At 43.2% G+C, this 25,251-nt stretch overlaps 1 protein-coding gene across 2 annotated transcripts in view; it reads right to left on the bottom strand.

Annotated features, from left to right (window-relative positions):
* The window catches only part of map2k5 (mitogen-activated protein kinase kinase 5), a 94,312-nt gene that overhangs the window by 47,248 nt on the left and 21,813 nt on the right, over positions 1 to 25,251 (bottom strand). Inside the window, exons 8-13 of one of the 2 annotated variants that reach the window (XM_042342960.1) lie at positions 23,956 to 24,020; positions 11,742 to 11,781; positions 7,194 to 7,262; positions 6,822 to 6,903; positions 5,387 to 5,448; positions 4,945 to 5,004 (exon numbers count right to left, since the gene is read on the bottom strand). In XM_042342960.1, coding sequence (XP_042198894.1) covers positions 4,945 to 5,004; positions 5,387 to 5,448; positions 6,822 to 6,903; positions 7,194 to 7,262; positions 11,742 to 11,781; positions 23,956 to 24,020 — 378 coding nt within the window. The remainder of the gene's footprint in view (positions 1 to 4,944; positions 5,005 to 5,386; positions 5,449 to 6,821; positions 6,904 to 7,193; positions 7,263 to 11,741; positions 11,782 to 23,955; positions 24,021 to 25,251) is intronic. The other variant, XM_007910028.2, reaches the window with a different exon arrangement.

The raw sequence follows: 25,251 nt of genomic DNA, 5'->3' as shown, positions 1-25,251 counted from the left end.
AGAGAGAGAGAAAGACAGTTACGGTGGCAGAGAGAGAGAGAGAGAGAGAGTGTGCATCCGATGTCCACTATTCCACATTAGAACAATGGGCCAAATGTTAATTAGTCAGGTTCCATTGACATAGATGCCAAGCTCCTGTGCCTTGAAGCACTGTTTTAGTATTCTATTCAGCTGTGCGAAGCCAGCACATTTTTAAAAGCTCAATTAAATGGATTTCCGCCACACATTAGCACTGGCGGGCCAGAATTCCACAGGGTGTGAGCTGCGGGGATGGGCTACAGCAGCAGCACAAACTCTGCACCCAATTTCTCGCACGTACAGAAGTCAAAGCGCGCATCTCTTACACCCAAGTTTTTAAAACGAGTTCATCAAAAAATGAGGCACTTTACTCCGGCACGAGAAAACAACTGACTTGCGTTCAGTGCCCTGTGCCACGTCAAAACTTCCCCAAAGTGCTGACAGTATTTATAGACAAGTGTAATGACTGTATTTATCGCAAACGTGGTAGCCAGCGAGGACCCAAAAACTGGCCTCACGGATGATTGACATATTTTTGCGGACAGTTGTTGGTCAGGACATCAGAAGGAACTTCACTTTCCATTTTGAAGTGTCTTTAGATCTTAGACATTCGGCCACATTGAAGCCGACAGGATCTTGAATGTAAAGTCTGGCTTGTGAGATGGGGTCCGTCAGTGAGACCCGCTCCCAGTGCCCGGCTGGAACATCAGTGTAGACTGCAAACTCGCAACCCGAGGTGAAGCCCAAATCCGCATACTCTATAATAATAGTCCTTGCATTTGACATAGTGCCTCATCACGTCGTTTGGATGTCTCAAAGCTCTGGCTTGAATTGAAGGTACACCTAAACCGACCAGCCTGGGACATTGGCGGAGCAGGGCACTGAGTTCTCCAAAGGCAGAGTTGGTCTGGACGATGCTGAAACAGTAAAGGGCGTTCTTCTCAACTCTCCCCTGCTTTTTGTGGTGCACACCAAAGAGATGGGACACACAGCAAACCACGTCCACTGTTTGTGCTAAAGAAAAACGCGGCAATCTAATGCAAATAGGATTTCGCCCGGTCTTATCCCTGGCATCTATTAAGATGTTTCTCAAGCAGATCATGGCGGCTCAGCCTAGTGATGGAAGTGCATTCTTAGAAAAGAAAATCAGACTCGCCGGTGCTGGAGGCTGTGCGAGGTAAAGGGAATGTGCACGCAAATGAAAAATATGAAATCAGGACCAAAGGTTTGTATGCATGAGACCTCATGGAAACCTCCGGAGATCAAATAAGAGAAAGTTCTCACGAAACTATACCATCAATGTGCTCTGTGAACAATGGAGACGTTTATGTACGAGTTGAGAATTATTTAGCCACAGGGCCTCGGGAACACACTGCTCAACGCTCTCCATCTCCAATTCCCATTCAATACCCCAGTGTGGAGCTCACACATAACCCTCTTCTTTCCCCAATTCCCCAAAATCTTCGCCAAGCTTGCCTCCGTCTCTCTACAAGACAATTTATTACAATTCATTTGGGGGGGAAAAAAAATCATACGAATATAGAACAGGCCTTTCAACCCCTCGAGCCTGTTCTGCCATTCTACTAGATCATGGCTGATCTGTACCTCAACTCCAAATACCCACCTTTGCCCTGTATCCCTTGATACCCTGACCTAATAAAAATCTATCCACCTTAGTCACTCAAAATCAATCAAGATAGCCAAGGAGAATGGTGTCTTGACCGATTCAGTTTGACAAAAAGCAGAGCTGGATAACAGCAGAGGAGCGGGCCCTGTCACTAGATTATATTCAACATATTAATGTGCTGACTGGAGCACACGCAAGCTACAGTCTTAGTGGCGTGTACACAACCACCCGTGTGAATGAGTCGTTGAAAGGACAAGTAACTTAATATAACCAGGGATCTTGGTAAGAAATTCTCCCTCAAAACTCACAATACTGTCCTTATTATGAGTTTTGTTCAGACAAAGTACCGGGATGAGCCCGGCTGCAACATCTTATTTTCCTCGTGTGTTGTGTAGATATATATATATATACATAAAGGGCCAATCAGTCCCTCCTGAAAAGCCGACCTTCCAACCAGTGCTGTAATCACCAGCAGCGACTGAGCCCAGGAACAGACAGGGAGCCGGGGAGGAATAACACTAAACAGTCGGTTTCGTTTTGTGAAAGCTCCTCAGCCAAAGAGCTTCTAACCACCTCAGTCGGTGCTCGGCTGCTTGTAGCCCAGCAGCAGAAATCCACAACGGAGAACAGTCAACGTGAGGCTTCAACCAACAAACAATAGGAAGACAAGAACGAGATGTAGAGAATCCGAGACGGCGGGGCCTGAGAAACGACATAATTGCCCATCCTCAGCTCGTGGCATTCATTACTTGAAACCAAAAATTGCCTCGATGAAAGAACTTTTGTTTTCCTGCTCTGGGAGTCAATACTTGTATTTAAATCGTCCCATTTTGGGCTGTGTAAATATATAAGAACTCACAAAATTATACATTAAGTTACTGCTGTAACAAGCAGCACATCACCACCAATTGACTGACAAAAGCCAATATTGCACAAGGAAGCTTTCATTGCTCCGGGCAGTTTCTGAAGATAATTACAGGACTTTGTGAAAATGAGGGTCTGTGAATTAGAATGAACTGAGACTAAATAGCTGTCGATGTTCGATCACTTGGATTTAAATTAATTGTCACTACAAGGGATAATGAATGTCAGAATAAGAACAACGCCCAACATGGGGAGAAACGCGACATATGATTAAATGCTGTAGATTGCAGGGAGATTTCTCCGCTCTCCTCCTGTAAACGAGAAGCAATAAAGACACTTACAGTGAATAAAAACACAATGCAATGCAATTTATATTTATACTAAACCTTTCACGTCAGGAGGACGTCTCAAAGCACTTTATGCTTCTGGCTGAGCACCTGAGCTATGGGGGGGGGAGGGGGAGGAGGAGAGGGAGGAGTGGGGTGGGGAAAGGTGTCCAAAAGCTCTGACAAAGAGGCAAATCTTGGGAACTCAAAGAGAATTCATCAACTGGAGCTAACTTAATATTTCAGAATATATTCTTATTTAACTAGTGGAGTTTGGCTGTGTGTGTGTGTGTGTGTGTGTGTGTGTGTGTGGGAGGGGGGGGGGGAAGAGGGAGGGAGAAAACCATCCTTCAAAACATTCCACTCTTGACTTTTCTAATGTGGTCTAAACGCTGTAAAAGTGAGAAAGAAATGATGGAAGACGTGTTCCTGGCACCCTGTTTGGAGTGTGTGTGGTGGGGTGGGTGAGGGGGAAAGCACAAAGCACAAAGTATTTTACAGGTCATGGAATCCGTCTCAAACACAGATGCTAACGATATCATAAGACGGGCCCAGCCGACATAATCATCCTTCTAATTTGAGATCGTTCCTTAAACACAAGCCCTTGTCGGTCTGAATTGGAGGTCACTGGTAGGACTATCAGCCCATGTTGCCTCGAGTGGCTCATGTTCACCTCCGAAATGTCGTATCCCTTTCAATGATCCACTGCGAGAGGATTGTTTGTTTTTGGTGTATTTCATAATACAGACCGCCCAGCAATCACAGTGCCAGCCAGCCAGCCAGCAGACGGAGATGGAAGATGAGGAGGGGAGTAAGGAGATACGAGGGGATACGGTTTCAATAATAATGGAAAGCGAAAGAATCCAAATTTAGAAGCTCTGGAAAAAAAGGACAATTTTGTGCGTGTGTATTGATGGTTAGAGTGTGATAATTTGTATGTAAGTGTGTGTGAGAAAGAGAGAAAACACGATAGAGAGAGTTTGAGAACTTATAGCCGGGGTAATGCAGAACTACATGATCTGGACTCTGGAACTCTATGGCTCTGGAACTCTATCCCCCAGTGCCTTCGCCGCTTCCTCCCTCTCCTCCTTCAAGGCCGGTCTCAAAACCTTTCTCTTTGACCGAGCCTTCAGCTCCCCTCTCGACTCTCTTCCCCCTCCTCGCTCCCTCCCTTCCCTCCCCTCACTCTGACCATTTCCCCCCTCCTCTCTCCCTCCCCTCACCCTGACCATTTCCCCCCTGCTCGGGTCATGACCCAACTGTGCAGCGCCTTGGGACGTCCTCCTGACGTGAAAGGCGCTTTATAAATGGAATCTTGTTGTTGTTGTTGTTGTTGCTACTGCACGAGTGATGCACTTGATCTGTTCTATTTCTGGGTTCGGGAGTAATGTCAATCCTCCGCCATTCTCTACCTTTGTGAAATTCGATTGTTTACAGATTTGTGATAATAATATAATAAACCTTGCATTTGAATCATCACGTCGTTAAGTTGTCTCAAAGCGCTTCACAGAAAATATTGTAAAGTGAATTGACTGTATTTTGTGGGCGAAACACACGCAGCCAATTGCACATAGGAGCGTCCTACAAATAGTCGGGAACTGAGTGACCCAATTTTTTTGGAGGGGAAGGATTATTATCCCCAGAAAGTGATCGACCAATCGACTTAACAACTGGGTTCCTACTTACTACTAGGTAAACAACGCCGTGTGGAGTAAGGAAACCTGCCTGAGATTTTGCCCCTCTCTCCCAGGAATCAAACCCAAGTCCTCTCACTTGAGAGGCGAGTGCTAACCACTACACTATAGGACTACATATAGGATAACAAGAACAGGCCAGGACACGCACAGTTCCCAATGAGAGGTGGGAACCTGATTCTCGTCTTCCAGTGATGGCACACCGTGGCCAGTGGCCGATCGATAGCCAGTAGTGACTGAGAATGGGGCTGCCTCGGGGTAGCGAGGGGAAGTGGCAGAGTGTGGAATCACCGACATGAACATGTGCCCTGCCTCTCCACGATGCCACCACCCCCCAGGGCTGACTTTGCTTTGTATCTCAGCCAATGAAAGGGGAAGTCAGCCTGTTTAGCCTGCGATAATGAACAGTGCTCACCTCCCCCGCTGTTATACTCCTCTCAGCAAACAAAGGGTTCAGATGGTCATCACGAAAGGCCTTCAAAACAAACTCCCACATTAGGGTGTCCCCAACCAACCCAAAAATTATAGAAGTGTTACATCTAATTATTCTAAAAAGACCTACCTGTAATCTTTAGCCAGCTAACCGTGGCTACAATTCCAAAGAGCCCTCAGGCAATGGAAGTATGCAAATTGCAATTTATGTCTGGCACTGATATCTCATCTCTGATACCCAAATATATATATATGTGTAGACACACATTTATAATAGCTTTACAATAGCTGATACCCTTGCATTTTCGAATTGATTCTACACATCAGAATGTAAATTTCCCCCAAATATTATCCTGGGGAATTTTAAAAAAATTATTTAAAACACACACGCGCACACACACACTCACACATACACACACACTTACCGCAACAGAGATTCTCCCCAGTACATGCTCAGGGATCCTACTGTAAACATCCAAAGAGCCTCCTGCAGATTGCAATAGAGCAGGATAAGAAACACAAGCGGCTATTAAGTAAAATAAAGATTATTGTCATGATTAAGTATTGAGCTGCTGAATAAATTACTATTCTTCCGAGTCTTACCAGCCTGGATGATATATTAGAGAATCTTAATTGGTTCAAGGTCAAGTACAACATTCAGTTGCTTGTGGTACTTAACATACCTTTAGAATCATTACAATAAAATGCTGGAATACACAGGGCAATTTAACTTTAAACACCAGATTACAATAATAATAATTCTTGCATCTGATATGATGTCCGTAATATTTTTAACAAAAGTAAACAGATTCACAAAACATGGCTTAATTACTGACTATTTTATGTGACAATGAAAATGCAGACTAGTCTGCCATTATCCTCTGAATGAAGTTACTGTCCACAATTTTTTGGGAAAGATTACTTAACCTGATTGGGGGGACTGGGGAGAAAATCAGTTAGGATTCCAGCTTCTTATCCCTAGTCAGTGGTCACTCCTACAGAGTGCACATGTGAAGACGATTTGAGAACCAAGTGGCCAGTATAGTTCATCCTGGTTTTAAATCAGACATTGGGAATCTACAGGAATTGGGGAAAGCGGGGGCGGAAGAAGAAACAGGGAAGGGGATAGACTGGCTAGGGTTACAGGAAGATTGCTCTTCCAGTTTGGCACATGGCCCGTTAACCTGACAAAGCTCCAAATGACATCCAGCCCAGTTGGAATCTGTCTATACACTGGAGTGCTTTTCAACCATTAGCATCTCTTCTAACTTGCCAGACCAAGGAGGCACGAACTGATTCAAGGACAATCACAATATGTTGACGAAGGGCATAGATCTTTAGCCCTCGATATTTCCTGTCTAGTTTTGCGTTACAATGCAACAAAATCCACACGGCCCTAAAGTAATCTGCCTCTATTCAATGCACCAAGACCTCGTAACGTACTGTTGAAGTTCCTACAAATCCTCTAAGCTTTCCTCCAAATTGAAACGTGCCATATCTGGCACTTTAAATCACGTCTCGGCTAATAGTTCAAGTGCCTTCAAATCTAGCTGTATTCAGTGATAACTGCGGGGATGTTTGCTGCACTTTTAAGCGTACATGTTCCTTCTGATAAAGCAAAAGATTTTACAATACAATTTCTCAGGTTACTTTCGAAGCATTGTAAACCGAGATGGGTCTGATTTCAGTTCAATTCAAGTTTATGTAACCTGGCAAGATCGCACGCATTGTAAAAATAGCCAGGTATTTAACATGACTTAACAATCGGCCTACATTAAAGAACACACACACACACACCGCTAATCCACCCATCATTTAATTTTTTTTAACTCTAAGGTCAAAAATATCAATGAAACTCACCGTCCATGAATTCAGTACAAATTGATATTCGGTTTTCCACAAAAAACGCACCGTAAAATCCTATTATATATGACGAATCACACTGGAAGCATTTTGAGAGAGAGAGAAAAAACACATCATTTTTAAAATTTAAACAATTTGAGCAAAGTTAAAGTTAGCAGCCAGATGTTGGAAATGTAATAATGATATTAATAATAGTATTAATAGTAATGGTATTCATAATAACGATAATATTAATAATCCTTGCATTTGATACAGCGCCTTTTCGCGTCATTGAGACGTCTCAAAGCGCTTCACAGAATATACTGTAAAGTGGAGTGACTGTGTACCTTGTGGGTGAAACTAAATAAAAATAAAACAAAAAATATTTACCTTGTAAAGAATTTCCAGCTCGGACATAATTTGTTTTTGAAGCTCCAGTGTAATGTCTAAGGGAATAACCTGCAATATACAGTTAGATATTCAGTTAGACTTTTACCCAAATACAGCGCAACTTTTTTTCCGATATACAATTCCGATATACAATTAAAGAGACACGGAGGGGGGAAAAAACATTTTTATAGGAACTCCCCATGGAACTCTGCGAGCAATTACTATCAAGTGTAGTGCCTGTATTTGTGTGCCAACGACGCAAGCAATTTACATACATCAGTTTCCTGCACCAAGTGAAAGTTGATTAGTCTCACCAATGACTGAAACAAGGGAGTTGTTTTAAAGCTGTAATGCAGAAGTGGCCTTTTAGAACCCTTTTAAAGTTAGTTATATATATCTGCCCTCAAAATATACAGTCAATTCACTTCAGAATATATTCTGTGAAGTGCTTTGAGACATCGCAATGACCTGATGTGCAGCTGTATCAAATGCAATGATTATTATTATAATTATTATTCTGCCAACCACCCCACATATACTGGGATCAGGGTGGTGGCCAATATGAAGGTTGGTGTAATGTCTGCCCAAAGCGGATTTTGACACAACCATTTGAACGTGGGGTGATGGGGAGGGGGAACCTAAAGCGGTTTAAGCTTCACTGGGGCATTTCTGGGAGCGCAATGTCCCTCGGTGTGCAGTCCTCCATTACACAATTCTGCCTTCCTGCCCCCGGATTCTGCAAAGCTTTACGTCGCAATGCAGAATTCAGCCACTGAGCGCACCTCGACAACTGAATTTGCCTCAGAAATAGACAGCTTTTTAAAAGAATATATATATATGTAGAGAAAAATATAGTTTATATTAAAACAATGAGTAGCAGCCAGTGCAATTAAGGCAGTAATTCAATCTGCGGGTCGCTGCTGATCTTAATAAACCGCTTATGTTACATGCTCACAGGAGCGGGCTGATTGAGTTACAGCCGTGTAACATTGTCAGCCATCTATTTTCCTACAGAGAGTTTTTACTTTGCACTTTGCATTGTTATTTAGAAGAGATGTCCATACCAGCTCCCCCACCCCCACTCTTCCCTTATGCAACCTGGCTCAGTTGGTGCCACTCTCACCTCCTCTGAGTCAGAAGGGTATGAGTTCCAGACCCATATTAGGACTTTGAACTCGCGTAGTATCGGCTGACGTTAACCAAGATAATAATAACAATAATAATCCTTCCATTTGATACAGCCCCTTATCACGTCTTCGAGACGTCTCAAAGGTGCTTCACAGAATATACTGCAAAGTGTAGTGGGACTGTGTGTTTTGTGGGCGAAACATCCGGTCTGCTTGTTCAGGTGAACATTAAAGATGCACTCCTCGAAAAGAGAAGGGAGTTTCTTTCTCCCAGCGCTGGCTCCGCCACTGATGGTGAGATATATTTACTCAGTGGTTTTGCTACATTTTCCTACTGATATTGCAAATGGTAGTCACTTGCTATAGACTCTCAAGCTGATCAGTCCGGGGATCACAAGGCAGACAACTTTCCCACGACAAGACTAGGTTTGGGAGAGATCACAGGGTAGTAAAAAAAACACACACACACACAAGCAAAGCTCAACAGAGTGAACCTCAATATGGTTAACGTGGTCATAAATTATTGAGAGTGGAACGAAAAGGAGAGGCGAATAAGTGATATTAATACAGAGAAACAAACAGGGGAAGAAAACTGATCGAGACTTTTGGGTTTGGGTCAAAGTAAATTCGAGATTGCCATAGGAAGGAAGGTGGCAATGAGAGAAAATTCAAAGGTAGGTGTACTGAGAGAGACAAGTGGAAGGTAACATTGGCTGTTTTGGGAAGAGATAAGAGAGGGCAGTCAATCATATAAATTTGAGGGAAGATTTTATCTAAATAATGGGGACATTTTGATATTGATAAAGAAATGTCATCATTGGCCAGTATCATTACCATTGCAATGGAGTCCTGTAGCTCAGCGGTTAGAGCACTCGCCTCGCAAGCGAGAGATCTGGGTTCAATTCCCAGGCAGGGCGAAATGTTGAGCTAGTTTCCTTACTGCACACGCCTCGGTTTACCTGGCAGTAAGTAGGAACCCAGTTGTTGGTCAGTTGTCGAATCGCTTTTATGGGGGTAATAATTCCTTCAAAAGAAAATAATAATAATTTGGTCACTTCAATCCACGACTGTCTGAGGGACACTTCTGTGTGCAGTCTGCTGCCATGTTTCGCCCACAAAATATACACTTTACAATATATTCTGTGAAGCGCTTTGAGACATCCCGTATATGTGATAAGGCGCTATATCAAATGCAAGGATTATTATTATTATTATATTATAATATTTACAGTCAAAGTGAGACAGAGCCAAGATTAGAAGAGGGAAGATGAACCAGACAGTTTGGATTTAATTACAGAGGAGTAATATTTACAGTGGTGAGTATGTGGGAGATTGTAAAGGCAGATTTTGTCCACAAATTTAAAAGGAAATTACAACAACAACAAATGACATTTGTATAGCGCCTTTCACATCGGGAGGACGTACGTCCCAAGGCACTGAAATTAGACCAAGATTTGGGGAAGAAATCAAAGGGAGATGAGGAAAAATCACGTGGTTCAGCAATATGGACCATTAAATGGTATTCCCTATTCCTGCATGTTCCTAGGTTCCCATCAAACAGGAGACACAGCCAGGCTTGGGAACAGAGAAAGGGCAAACAGCACAGAATGGGGCTCGGGCCTTCACTCTCCTATAGCCAGGGATGTATTCAATACGGTGTGCAAAGCCATTTTTTTTTAGCCTTGCTGTAGGCTGATTTACAAAAAGCTGCTCTAAATTGACTTGTAACTGTAATATCCTGCTGCCAGGAAAAATTTAAAACGGGTACTCGGAAATCAATAGTCATTCGGCAACGCAATTCACTCAGGGTGTCCCAGTGCGTGAAAAAAAAGCCTGGAATAATTCACTTCCACACATCCTAGTGTTCCTCAATTAATAGGAATAACGTTTAAGGCTGAGAGTGGAGTGAGTACCTGAGTAAATTTGTTCAGATCACCAATACACCTCCAGGACAAATAAGGATGAGTTGTCAAGTTAAATACAAGCAGTCAACTGACTGAATTATAATTTACTCTTTGTGCTCAACTTAAATTAGTGCCAAGCTATTAAAACATACAGTATAAATAAGGCAATTCATCACTGGCTGACATGGATGACTTTGTCTATTTGCAGGAGCTGCAGACATTTCACTTAAGGGAAGCAGTGCAGAATCACAGGTCATATTAAGCTACGAATCCAGTTTAATTTACTTATATAATCCCTCGCTGACACAATTGTCTTTTTATGTACTTTCAGCCTCTTGGATGCACAATTGGTACACAAATGATTAATCAAATTAAGCATCTGAAATTCTGGGCCATGCCCCGAAGCCATCAAGGCCACTTATAAAAGAACAGTAAGCACCGTGCTCACACTTTCTCCTCCGTTTGGCCTTTATGTTTTACAGAAAGAATATTTCTACACAAGGAGTTTAGAGGGTGGGGGGAGGGTTCAATGTTGTTTTCACAGAATAGGAAAAAAAATAGTGGTGCTTGTACTTTCTTTTAAAAACAAATTAAAGGAACGTTTGAGGAACAATGATTATAATAATCCTTGCATTTGCTATAGTGTCTTATCACAACTTTGAGACGTCTCAAAGTGCTTCACAGAATTTCTTGTAAAGTGGATTGATCGTGTGTTTTGTGGGTGAAATTCAGCAGTCGATGGCACACAGCAGTGTCCCACAAACAGTCATGGATTGAGTGACCAAATTATTATTTCTTGGAGGGATTATTACGCTGGGGAAAGTGATTAATCCCAGAATTTCTTTTTTTAAAACCACAAAGCAAATGAATCGGATAAATCTGGCGTCCTGTACTGCGTACCCCATCCCAGGAAGCTCAGGGGGAACCTGCAGATTGCAGAGGAACACAAAGCTCTCTGGCAAAGACAATTTTTCTGGTCTGTTCCTCGTTGTAAGATTCCGGCACCTTGTCTCTCCTCCCCTGAAAGAGTTACTGCATGCTCGGAGGACGCTACTTGACCCCACTGACCGTTACACGAGCAGTCTCGACAGTAAGTGTCATCGGGATGTTTCACAGCTGAATCCCATCCCGTCCTCAGGAACAGGAGCTCTGTCTGATTTCCCCCTCCCTAACCCAAGGGGTGCTGAGTCCATCTCTAGCCCTGACTGATGAACCCAGTTAACTCAGCCAGCACCTGTCTTGTCCAATTTGCACATAGAGCATAAAACAAAAGACGCAAAGCATATTTTTCAAATCCGGGAGCGATAATTATAATTAATAGTTTACAACTTCTTTGACTCAGCGGCAATTCAGTCACATGCACACATTTGCTGCAATTGGTGAACAGCAAACGTCCCTTAAAATGTGTACAAATCTGTAGCCATAAAACCCTTGCAATAAAAGTAAAGTGACAAACGCCAATATAACCGGAACACATCTGTTGCAGGAATAATTGTCAGGAAAAACAATAACATTACCTTAACTGCTAGGATCTTCCCACTTGGGGTGTGGTGTGCTCTGCGTAGAGATGAAACAAAAAAACTTAATTAGTCTAAAAGTCAAGTAGGCAGCACACAGGAAGAAGGCACAAATACTAAAACAGGTAGTGTTGCTGGGTTTCTAATGCGTTTGAAAGTTAAGCATTTTCAAGAAAAAATTCAGTTCCACAACAACAGCGAAGGATGCAAAAGGACTATAGAGGCCCCAGATTTCACCTCGCCTTAGCGTGCGAGATGGTTTTGTCTTAAAATATAAGATGGTACAGACTTGTGGAAAATTCTTCAATCCAGTTTTAATTTGGAAACCGGGCCTGAAAAACAAGTTCCTCATTAAATCCGAATTTAAGAATTTTCCGCAATTCCGCATCACGTTACATTTTAAGACAAAGATCTCTTACAGGCTGAGATGAGATGGAATTTCAGACAGCAGAATTCTTAAATAAAGCCATGAATTTTAATTTTTTTTCCTCTTTTGTAAGCTCACACTCGCTTCAAACTCGAGTACAGTCAACTGACGACCCCTCTTTACCTGCAAAGCTCTCAATGTGAAGATTAGGAATGGAACACTTTCCACTCTCAGTTGTTAACGTGAAGCATAAGCACAGAAAACGTCAGGGAGAGAAGGGAAGGCCATTGAGCACACTCAAGTGCATCATCAGAGATCAGGTCTTCAAATTTACCATGTTCGGTGAGCAGTGCAGCCTAGCTCTCCACAGAACGCCTGAAACCTGACTTAATGTCAATGAAGCCACCTTTCCCTTTGTGTGACATTCCTATCTCCTTGTGTCCTGTCACGGAGAATCCCAACTCCAATGATTGCTCTCCTACCCATTTGGGCCTGGATTAAGACAGTCCCTGTCTCTCGCTTACAGCCAGAAAAGAGACAATCTGGTTATCCTAAGACGTGAAAGATCAATGGGAATATCCCCCCCGCCCCCATCAAACACACACACACTGCACTACCCAGCACAAACCCCCCTAAAACCACTTGCCCATCTCACGTAAGGCTAAACACAGGATAAACATTTCCCCAATTAAAAGCACAGTATGCCAGCATTGCCATTTCTACTCACTCCTATTAGAATAACATTGACCGAGGCGTTTTATATCATAACCCATTTACACAATTCCCAACACACCAAAGCACTTCCTATTTCCCTAATAGAGCCCTTTTGAGGTCATAAATGTTTCTCGACTCCTATTTATACTGGGACCTACAGCTGTTCTGCTTTAAATTGCTGCGGGTGCCAGCCAGATTAACTTTAAAGGGTCACAACGCAAAATATGCTGACAATAATGCATTCTGGAGCACGGATACTATTCCTGCCACAGATCCACTTGTCGGTTTACACTGGGGATCCCCACATTAAACCAGCACTGAGTTTAAAGGTACGAGGAGGCGAATAACACCAGATTTGTACCGGCACAGTTTAATTCCGATTAAATAAAAGGAAACAGGATTTATACTTGGGATGAAATCTCCAGTGTAAATCGTACTCCAGGTTAAGGCACCTTAAAGTGCCCCCAATTTAGCATATAAAAGCTTTAGACCCATGGCCCTGACTTGAAATTCCCTCTCAGCTCTGCAAAGATATTAGCTTTAAATAGCTCTGACCATTAAATTGAATAATTTAATCTTTGTTAATGTCTTCTGAAATACTTTTACAGCTTTCTCTTTATCCTGTAACCCCCTTAACAGCGCCTCCGAATTGACTTTCTTTTAATTGTGTTCCTGTTCCACTTTCCACTGAGCTGAAATATTCCTTGCATTTGTTTCCGGCCTTTGTCACATCAAAATGTTTCAAAGCCGTTCAGACTTTTCCTGTAAAGTGTAATGACTGTATTAGTAGGCGAACGAGGCAACCAATATTCACACATTAGCAAGCCATGAAGTGAATGACCAACTGGCACAATAAATAAATCCCACTCCAATGGAAGTAAAAAATACATGCCATGAAATTTGGCACACTGCTTGCCCAAATACATAGTGCCTGGGTTTGCAGGTTTGGACACCAATTACTTGTGAAGCTCTTTGAGACATTTTGATGTTATAGGCGTTCGCCTATGTTGCTCCCTGTTTTAGTTAGTGCCTCGGGACATCCTCCCGATGTAAAAGAGGCTCGAGTACCGTACATAAGTGTAAATTTGTATTGTATTGTATGGTGTTGGTTGTGGTACTCAAGTTCGGATGCTAGAGGCTGCTAGTGAGGAACATCTACAGTGCTCCTGCCCCTAGAGGCAGAAATCAATTGACTAATTTTCCATGTCCATCAAACTGGAAAAGGATGGATTGTGAGGGTCAGACATCTCAGCTAAACTGGAACAAAATGGTTGTGTATCTCAGAATGCCAGAATTATTAAATCTGGCCTTAACGCGTCTGAGATTTCAGGGCAAGTTTCAATAAACAATGAGGAAAAAAATCCTAAAACATTGTGAAAAACTTGATTTGCTATGTATGTGAGAGGCTGAGTACAGAGAATCGTCTGTATTTTATGGAACACAGAATTTAAAAATAGCAAACAAATACATCAATAACAGTAAACTCCTGATAACTCAACCTTGGCTTAATTTGTCACTACCACTTAAGTCATCATGCTGACAATATCCCGGTCAAATTTATTTGTGTATTTATACATTTGCCTAGCTCTGGATAACTCATCACTGAAGCCCTTTTCCCTGGAGTGACGAGTTATCAGGAGTTTACCGCATCTCAAAGCACTTCAGGTAACAAGTTACCTTGCGGCGTAGTGATTGTTGCTGCGCATTTGGACGAGGGAGAAAGACTGGACAGAACACGGGAAGAAGATTCCCTTGTTCTTCAAAATGGGACATTCACCAGAAAAGTTAAACATCTCAACCACAAAATGTCACCTCCAGAATAGGATACAATTAAACCTTCCTGGTTGGTTGTGTAAAATGGTTTTCTGATGGGTTGGGTAAAAAATTCACGGAAAGCTTTATTTCAGCAACTGTCTTGAGCGTCAATGTTCAATGACTACTAGATTAAACAAGGCAACCATCCTACTCTGTAAGTAAGGATAAGTCTACATTAAGTAAGAAGCCAACAGATGACGAGAAGATAAGTAAATGCTCTGAACTTGTATACCTCCAAGTCTGCCAGTTTTAAATGCTCTTCTACTGAGGATCGCAACAGGTTAATTAGCCTGTCAGTTACCTGACAAGAAAAGGATGTATTTGAAGGACGAGGGTTTACAGTTACCAACTGAATTAAAAAGGAAGGCTTGATGATTTAATTATGATGCACGTTAATTCATCCATGGAGGGCAGGTTTGAATTTCAGGCAAGGGCACACCAGTCTGGCTTCTCTTTACAAAGCACCGTCTCCGTGTTTACCGCTCCAGTTTAGCAATTAATTATCATTGAGATTTGCGTCACAATCGGGAGCTGGGTAAGGAAGGGGGAGAGACGCAGAGCTCTGCTCCTCGGCTTTCCGAGTGGAAGGTTAGCGCTGGATAAAGATCATTTGTTTGTGGCAGACAGCCCTTGGTCCTCTCAACTACCTGTGCCATCAACACGTTTCAGCAAATTAGCTGTAAAGTGATTAATGGACTTTTTGAGTCGAGGTACAGTTACACTCAGATACAATCCTACACCAGCACAGTGTTTAATTAACAACTAGCAGCTCCAAGTAGGAAACAGTGCCCATTCTAATTATCTCTTTAATGATCACCTCATTCTTATCTACCTAACAAAAAAATGCCCAAGTTACCTGGATCTTACTTACCTCGCAATTGTGCATAATGAAACCCGAACCAGACGGGTTTCATTTGTTCTCTTTCAAGCCAGCTATCGGCTGATAATAAATTCATGTGTACATACTCAAAAGACTTCCGATGTACTTTGTTTCAAACCCTATTCAACATTTGATGAATTTTTGGAGTTCAAATTGCCTCCATCCATATCTCCTTACACTCGAGATGATCCATATAACAGGAGATCTTACCCCTTTAGCGTATCTACATAGGATTTATGTCAACCCTAATGATGATAAATTCTCACGAGGTCCCCTTTAACAAACTCCAGCCTGCTTCCAGGATTCTGCACCGCACAATAACTCAGAAGAGGCAATGCTCCAGTTTCTAAGTTTTTAAATTTCAATCCAATTTCTTCAAGCTAGCACTGTGGTAACAAAAATTAAGAATGCTATTCATTTGCCTAGAAACCACAGTTATCACACTTGATAGCAATTCCCTGCCAAGCGCTTTGAGACATTTTGACACTACAGTGCTGTATCAAATGCGAAGATTATCATTATGATTATTAATCTTAGACCCCCTCAAAATTAAGTTGAGTTTTTTTAATAAAAAAACTGTGCATAAACTTTTTGAATGTTTTGTTCACATCAGCGCAAATGTGAATATAATAATAATCCTGGCATTTGATACAGTGGCTTATCACTTCTTCGAGACGTCTCAAAGCCCTTCACAGGATATACTGTAAAGTGAATTGACTGTATATTTTGTGGGCAAAGCGCATCAGCTAATTGTGCACAGCAGTATCCCACAAACAGTCGTGGATTGAGTGACCAAATTATTATTATTTATTTTCGAAGGAATTATTACGCCCGCAGAAGCGATCCACCAATCGACTAACAACGGGTTCCTACTTACAGAGGCATGTGGAGTAAGGAAACTTGCCTCAGGTATCCCCCTGGCAGGGAATCGACCCCGGGTTGTCTCGCTTGCGAGGCCAGTGCTCTATCGAACGGCAGCCTTGGGAGAGGAATAGCTTCCCCACTCCTGTTATTGCGTGTCAGCATTAAACAAGCCAGAGCTCCCCCGATGGGAGGCGCTGCCTGCACGAGGACCGAGCCAAACACATACGCTGATCAAAAAGTCACGGGTTCAATTTCTGGGCTGTGCCAATGCCGTTGATCTCACTTGGGACAGCATTAGGGCATTATAATTGACTCCTGTGCCTTGGGCTACGGGAGGGCAGCGAAAATATCAGCCAGTGTTTGACCTCCTGTAAAGCATTCACACGGTGGGTTTAGGGTTGGTTGGGTGGTGGCCTCACAGTCTAGGCTGATACTCCAGAGCAGCCCTGGGAGGAGTGCTGCATTGTCAGAGGTGTCGCCATTTGGGTGAGACATTAAACCAAGTCACTATATTGGAAGCAGAGGAGGGAAGGGAGTTTTCTCAGTGTCCTGCACAACATTCCACCTCATCCAAAGTCACCCCAATTTATCCACCGCACTCAGGGCACTTGGCTGGCTCAGATAAGCTGCCATATTAACTTACACTCAGCACATGAAGTGCTTTTGAGTCACTGACGATGTGGAAAATGATGAGAAAACCTGCACGGTGCTGCTGGCTAGCTGAAAAGGGAAGGCCTGCACTATAAAACCGAAACTCAGAATAATTACAAGGTAGTAACATGAGAGCAGTTTAATACCACTTGCTTGTCTTGTAGGCAATTGTGCGATGCCAGCAAGATGCCTGCAGAACGTTCCTCTGCCACAGGCGATCGGTCTCTATGTCTCTACGTAAAAGCAGCGAAGGTTAAAGGGTCTGCATTTCCAGGCCGTGGAGCGGTGCGGGAGGGACAATAATAATAGCTCAGTAAACAACCCAGGTATCCATGCTGTCTCGGCCAACAACTGCCCTCAGCGTGATTTTAAAAAGATAAAAAGCAACGCTGCCAACTCTGACTGCCATGTCCCGGGTCGAGCAATTCAATTTACAGTGAAGAGTTAGCAATCACAGTGCAGGTTTATCAAAAGCTAATTACGCTGTGGGTTTGAGCGAAGCTCCGTGGCCCAATGGACGGAGGTTGTAAACTGCTGTCATTCCAGCCTTGCAAAATGCCACTGGTGAGAGAGTCAGCCTTGGAAAGGGATACCAGATGGATAATTAAATGTAGAAACGACTGTGTATAATTACCACTCATGAATAATTAATCACATTGTTTTAGCTCATTAGTTATGCATATAACCCTTTACCTGTGTACGGTATTAAATACAGAGTGAGGGGCAGCAGAGAGAGATGACAGGCCTGTGACCTGATCCACTACACTCAAGCTACAGTGGCACCGCGAATCTCACTTCAGTAGTTTATGATGAACTTCCAATCACTCCTATTTCTTTTATGTGCCCACTGGAGTCTTTTACTCCCTTGACATGACAATCAACGGCTAAGAGTCTGAAAGTGTGGCCAGTGGTTGTTTGACTGGGCCCCGCAAACTAGATCATTCAGAGTGTCAGAGAACGTGACCTGACCTGGTCCACCACAAGCCAGGGGCTCAATGGCCTCAGCAGTAAGTATCACACCACAATGAGGAAATAAAGTCAAGTGAAAATACCAAACAGCAAGATATTGGAATATGTGAGTCCAAACGCACTCTCTTACAGAGTAAATGGAGCAGCCCAGCCACCCATCCAGCCTGCTTTGCCAGGCTATTAGATCATGGCAGATCTTTTAATGCCATTGACTGTGTAGTTTGTGGGCGAAATGCGGTAGCCAATTGCGCACAGCAATGTCCCACAAACAGAAGTGGATTGAGTGATCACATATTTTTTTGAGGGATTATTACTCGGTTGTTAGTCAATCCACCAATCCACCAATCGACCACCAACCAGGTTCCTACTTACTGCTGGGTAACCAGAGGCGCGTGGAGTAAGGAAACAGGCCTCAGGTTTCGCCCTGCCCGGGATTCAAACCAGGGACCCCTCGCTTGCAAATTATGGAAAACGGAATTAAAACAATAAAATAAATAAATGAAAGAGTAAAATTAAATAAAGATAACTGGTGCAATAGCAGAGAATGAGTTCAAGACTACCATGTGTTCTGGGGCCAAGATACCGCAGCAGGTTTGCTCTCCTGATTCAAGATATCATCTCCAGCTTTCATTAGATGACAGCCTTGTATCTAACTCGCAACTAACAATGCTCCTCCATGTACTTCACTGCCAGAAAAAGAGTCATTATTCGTAAAAGATTCACCTCTCACATTTTATATGAGGTAAGAGACACAGCAGCGTTGGGTCTGTGCTGAGACGAAACAAAGAACGTGAGCGAGAAACAGATAAGCGAGAGGAAAAGCAACACAGACGAAGTGACATAACTGTCGCTATTATAAATGGTCTCGACACAACTGCCTCTTTGCCCGACTGAAAGGGTCCCCTTCATTGACTGACAATAGTTCAATGTCTCTTTATCGTAAGGACATCTTTTCAAGTACACACACACAAACACACACACAACTAGCCATCACGCAATAAGTAAATGTTGATTTTCTCATGTCTACTAGGAAGCCAGCTAACCCTTCTCGACCAAAACTATTGTTGAAACCCAGAAAAACAGACTGTAAGCAGTGTAGCTTCACCTTTCTGTGTGAAGGCAAATGGATTTTACATGTTATAATCTGGCATTCAATTAACCATTAATTTTGTGTTAATTGAACAGTTTTATCAATAATGTCAAACTGCCTCAAAACACTTCACATGGAAGTGCTGTCAAGTTTCGTGACTGTGTATTTGAAGCAAACAAGGCGACCAATTTGCACACAGCATGGACCCACAAACACCGATAACACAACAACGCGTATTTATACAGCACCCTCACACAGGGTAGCATCCCAGAGCGCTGCATGCAAAAGGCCGATTTATCTGGAGAATCTTGGCCAGGACACAGGAAGAAACACCCTTCCCTTTTCTTGAGCTTCTCCCAAACCGCTGGCTAACAATCTTCCAGATAAATTGGTCTCATGGCTGTTTGTTTGTGAGGACTTGCTGTGCGCAAATTGGCTGTCGAGTTTGCCTTACAAAAGCAGTCAGCGGGCTTGGTAGCAATTGCCTTGAAACATTTTGACCTGAAGAAGCACAATAAAAAAGCAGTTTCTTTTTTTCCATCATCCTGCAGAAAAAAAGGAAATATGTACATCTTGCTTTGGGTATTGGGAACACGCTCCAATCAGGCTGCATGGTAATAATAATAAAATAATAATCCTTGCATTTGATATAGCATCTTATCACGTTGTTGAGATGCCTAAACGTGCTTCGCTTTGGTAACAAACACAGAGGAGCCTTGTAAAAATATTTTGCTTTAATCCCACTTAACATCCCCTCAACTCAGAGCCTTGAAGCTAGTTCCCTTAATCAGAAGAATTAATTTCTCTGTCTCTTCATTTACACAGGGACTCTGTCTTCAATGCAAACAGGAAAATTGGATAATTTGTTGTTTAAATATTTAAAGAAGAAAAATGTTAAGCTTGGATACCCTGGCAAACTGCCCAAACATGTCTAAACAAACAGGGAAAAAAAACCCACTGTAAATAACGTTGCTTTTAAACATCAGCTAAATGCACACTTCAATACTGCTTTTACAAAGTCTTCTGCAAAATTACTGTAACTAACAAGCAGAAATTTATCAGCTTCAGCTAAAATCAATTGCTTAAATCAATTCGAACATTGCTGGTGTGTAAGAGGCCCACTGGCAATTTAGGTAAATTACACCATGTTAATGCTTTCGCGTTAATTGAACAGTTTTATCAAGCAGACTCTGAACGCTGTCCACACAGTTTACATGGAATCTGTCGAAATCTAAACATAAACACATGCTACGTCCGTCCGGATGAAAAGCTTTTGTTTAAACGGCAGTCGCTTGAACCTCCGCAGCTCAAGGAAATGCCTTGAAAAGACATCACACTCTATACGTCGGCCCATAACAACAACAACTTTATTCCCCCCCCCCATTTATACAGCTCTCCTCATGCAGAACAGCTTCCCAGAGCGCTTGACAGTGGTGAAGCACAACGCCGAGCCGGGGGGAGGTGGCCGTAGGCACGGTCGAAGAGGAAGGTCTTCAGGCACGACCGGAAGACGGGGAAGGAGGGGGCAAGACAGAGAGATAGAGACCAAATGTCTCCCGAATAGACAGAATACATAAATACAAGACTCCCGCTTTGGCTTGTACTTGTAATAAAACTCTGCACGAAACGTGGGGGGAGGGTGGAATAAAAAAAATCTAAATCGAGAAATGCTCCTTTGTTTTTTTTTAAGATGCCCACATTTAGGGGTCTCAAATCCGAAGCGATTTTACTCCCGGGAAAGCAATCCGCCAATCGACTTGTTGCAGAGCAAACCATTTTAAGCTTGGCTCAGTTTCTGTCTCTCTCCTTCTCTCCTCCTCCTCTTTATCTGAAATGGAGGAAACCTTCAGGGAAATAACCCAGTCCACCTGATACTAAAGTACTTTGGAACAACTAGGCTGGGGACGAAGGCTGCTGTGTGGCTCCCAAGCTGTGGATGTGAAAAATAATCAAAAATACATTTTTTTTAATACTTTCTCATGCGGCTGCATGACGCAAAACTGGGTGATGGGGTCTGGGTGGTGTGTGCAGCGATGCTATGCTGTTCCTTTAGTTTTGGTATGTAGGTGTGAGTCAGTCCCTTAGAGAGAAACGATGGAGCCTCTCATCACTAGCAGCAGCTAAAGGTCTGAAGAGAAATTAGTTTGTGGTATTCCTAATTGAGTTGCCAGCGTGAAACTTGTCTTTCCACCTATCGAAGTGAAATTGATGAGTTCGGGCTGGATTCAGGACAGACAGCACGGGGAATAGAAAGGGTCAGGCCTGTGCTGAAAAGCTTTCCATCAACGCTCGGGCTGCAGATACAAGGCGACCTGTATCTTGTAACCCACGTCCTATCCAATTCCTGAAGCCACAAAAGCCACCAAAAATAAATATGGAAACTTTTCGCTTGCGATAAAAAAACCCAACAAGCCACAAGATCCAACCTACAAGCCCTTGAGCTGCACAGTAAAGGCAACACCCCTTCCGAGCCAGAGAACACAGGCTCTGTAAGAATTAATGACAATATTACAGCGCACACATGTAAATTATCACTTAATGACCCGTGCCAGGCAAAGTGCGCCAGAGTGATTTAAACCCGTCAGGAACAACACAACACCGCACTCAGCCGCACCTCACTGAAGGCATTTGTTTGCTCATGAAAGTGACCATGATAACTTATATGCACCAGTGGACCTCACGAGTTATGGATGTTTCACGTTTGCGATAGAAACAGTATGTTAAGGGCAACAAGAATAAAATAAAGCCAATAATAATCCCATCCAACTTGTTCCACATTCAACCGCCTGGTACTGTATGCAGCAGATCACACAGAACTGAGGTGAAATACTTTGATATTATTCTTATGTGTGTGTGTGTCAGACTGACTCATTCTCGCCTGAGTCAGAAGGTTGTGGGTTCAAGCCCCAGGTCGGGAGTTTGAGCTCACAGTCCTGGCTGATACTCAAATCCATGCAGTGCTGGTGGGGGGAGAGGGGCTGCATGGTGGGAGGTGCCATCAGACATTAAACTGATGTCCTATCAGCCTGTCCAGGTGAACGTTAAAGATCCCATGGTGCTTTTCTAGCAGTAGGGAGGTTTTTTTGGTATCTTGGCCAACAATCCCCCAAATAAAATTGTCCAGTCACTTTGTAGCTCTTTGTGGGACTTTGCCGTGTTGTGTGCCAACTGTTCACCTACAACCTACACGCTCTAATTTGACAGTAAATGCTGTGAAGCGCTTTGAGACATCCTCCTGACGTGAAAGGGACTCATGTATCGTAAACGCGAGGATTACTGATGGAGGCACTTAAGATTGTCCAATGGGTGTGGGGGGGGTGTCTTTCTGATACTCTGCATGGAGCCACCTGCCTCCAGTCTGCATTGCTCCACAGCAGAGCGGCTGAGATCAGCAACTCCACCACGTGGGGAGAGGCACATAGTGAGATTACAGCTGGCGTGGGCAGACCGGAACAACAGCCGAGCCTGCTGTTGTGTCGTGCACTGTCTCAGGCCTGTTGTGTCCCTCCCTCTCTGTTTTTAAGGAGACCAGTGATATCACTGGAGATCCAAATAATCACTTAAACCAACAAATCCCCCACTGTAACACGCAGCCCCTTTGCAAACCAATCTTTGAACTGCAATGTGCATTTATTTGCATAACAACTGCTAATGTGCACATCATACTCAAGGGCATGTTTATAGTCAAGACAACAAAGCAATTAAAACTACCTCGGCCCAGATTACACTCAGAATGCAATGCACTCGGAAAGCACTTAATATTCAGGTTATTAACTAAAAGGAAGATTTGTTCTAAATTCTAAATAGGCCTCCAATGGATGTTTGTGCAACAGAGACTGGAAGCATCACACACCTGCCCCATTATCCAGGCACACAAGCAGACATGCACTCAGCCTGGCACAGTGATGGATTTCAGCTCGTGACTCCGCTCAACAACGACAACAGCAACAAAATTATATTTATATAGGGCCTCAAGATAATAATAATCCCTGCATTTGATACAGCACCTTATCACGTCTTCGAGACGTCTCAAAGCGCTTCACAGGATATACTGTAAAGTGAACTGACTGTATATTTTGTGAACGAAACGTGGCAGCCAATTGCGCACAGCAGCGTCCCAAAACAGTATATCCTGTGAAGCCCTTCGATACTTCTCAACGATATGATAAGGCGCTATGTCAAATGCAAGGATTATTATTAAATGACTGAAGTTAAATTCGCATAATGCTACAAAGTTTGCTCTTGCTTTGGGTAGCATGAACTCCCCCTCTCCTCTTCTCCCCCCTGCTCCCTTCACCCCACACCCAAACTTGGGTCAAAAACACATGAGAGCTTGTAAGTGATTTGAGCAATTGGGAGTCTGAAGCGATGAGGAGACAGTGTGAGGAGTGGCGATTATTTTTTGCAAGGAAAGAGAAAACAAAGTAATTCGATCCCTGCAATAAAATTTAAGTGCTTGTAAAAAATAAATAAATGGGAGTTGATATATAAAAGTTAGATGTGCAATCCAGAGCAGACAGCCTCCCTTTAAGCCAAGGTTAGCGCAAGCAGTGATCAATACCTCAATCTCAATAAACTATTTCAATAATAGTTGATTCAGGTGGAAACAGGAGTTGAAATTTCTGTTCGGCGACCTGTGTCACCTTGTCATGTTTGCTGAAAACTGATAATACATCATAGCTGTAATGGAAATGACTGAGTGTGAAGTGTACATAGAAAGGCACCCGTGGAATCGCTTTCATTCCTCAACATCAAATCAATATGATATGCATGCCTTCAGCCAAACCTGCGTGATGGATGCAGGGCGACATTAAAAAACCCTTTACCAACACACTCCGTGGTAATAGGCAGAACAGATACTCACTTGTACACAGTTCCCCCATTGCCGTGACCGAGGATGTCTCGATACTGAATGTCCTGTTCGTTCATCTGAAACGAGAGAAGGGGAATGGGGGGGGTTGGGTTGGGTAAAAGGAGGGAGGGAGGCAGAGGGAGATTTGAAAGTCAGTAATGTCAGACAGTGTATAGAAATGTCAAGGAAAAGTAACTCAAGGCCATAAACAACAAGCATTCAGGTCATTTCAAGTTCAGCAGCAAGTGGGAAAAGATCAATACAACATTTGCTGTTCAATTTATAAAAGACAATACCAAGGGACAAAGTGATGGAAAGTTTAATGACAATTTGTTTGCCTGGGTCATTTCATTAATGTTTGATAAAAGATGTCAAAACGCAATGATATAACATGGCTTAGATGGGTCAGTGTGAGGAAACTAAATTGAGGGGAGGGAGGAAAGGGGAGAGAGGGAGGGGAGAACGGAGTTGGGGGGGAAGGAAAGGGGGGGAATGAGGGAGGGGATGTGTGTGCATCACTCATACCCCGAGGCCAATACAAAGTCAAAATGAGAATTGGGTAAAAACAATGCCATTCTGCCTCAAAACTGAAACAATTTAATTTAACTGAGAATGGCTTCCGTACTCATTACAAACAAGTAGGAACGCAGCCATCCCTCAAAGTGCACGTCAGTCCTGTCAGACTCTGTCACGTTCAATGCCAGTCACGCAGAAACAAGAGACAGGTGCAGCACAAGTGGTAATGTCAAAGACTTTGATCGTTGCAGCAACTTCGGAATAGAGCTGAGAAATAATCTCTACCCGCGGTTTGACATCCAGTAAAAATAATAGTTAAGACGTTTAATATGAAACGGTGGGGGGCGGGGGAATCTCTCCCCCTAATCTCTGCCTCTTTTTCTCAGCCTCACTCGCTCCACTTCACTTCACTCCTGTCTTGACAGTGATGTGGCGCAACACTGAGGAGTCAATTGATGGGTCTATAGGAGACAATGGGAGTTTGGATGCACACTGATCGCTGGGTCCTTTCCGCTAAATCTGTGCAATGGCAAATCCCATTAGAAAGACTTAAAAGAAACAGGTGGCATTTTTAGCGCTCAGTCTGTACTGGAGCCCAAATATACACAACATTGTTTTTAATACACCTCACCACGCTGCCTGTCATCGCAGGTCTCTCTCCCACTCTCCCAGCACTGGGAGGTCGCTCAATCTCGGAGCTTTTCATGGGCTATTATTCCTGCCGCGCACGGTTTGCAGCTATTCGACGGAAGCGAGTTTAAGGCGTTCAATCCATTTGCCACTGGGATGTTT

This window comes from Callorhinchus milii, unplaced genomic scaffold (assembly GCF_018977255.1).
Source record: "Callorhinchus milii isolate IMCB2004 unplaced genomic scaffold, IMCB_Cmil_1.0 Scaffold22, whole genome shotgun sequence".
Taxonomy (NCBI): domain Eukaryota; kingdom Metazoa; phylum Chordata; class Chondrichthyes; order Chimaeriformes; family Callorhinchidae; genus Callorhinchus; species Callorhinchus milii.
Note: the sequence above shows the minus strand (reverse complement) of the source record. Positions and strands in the feature narration are given on the sequence as shown.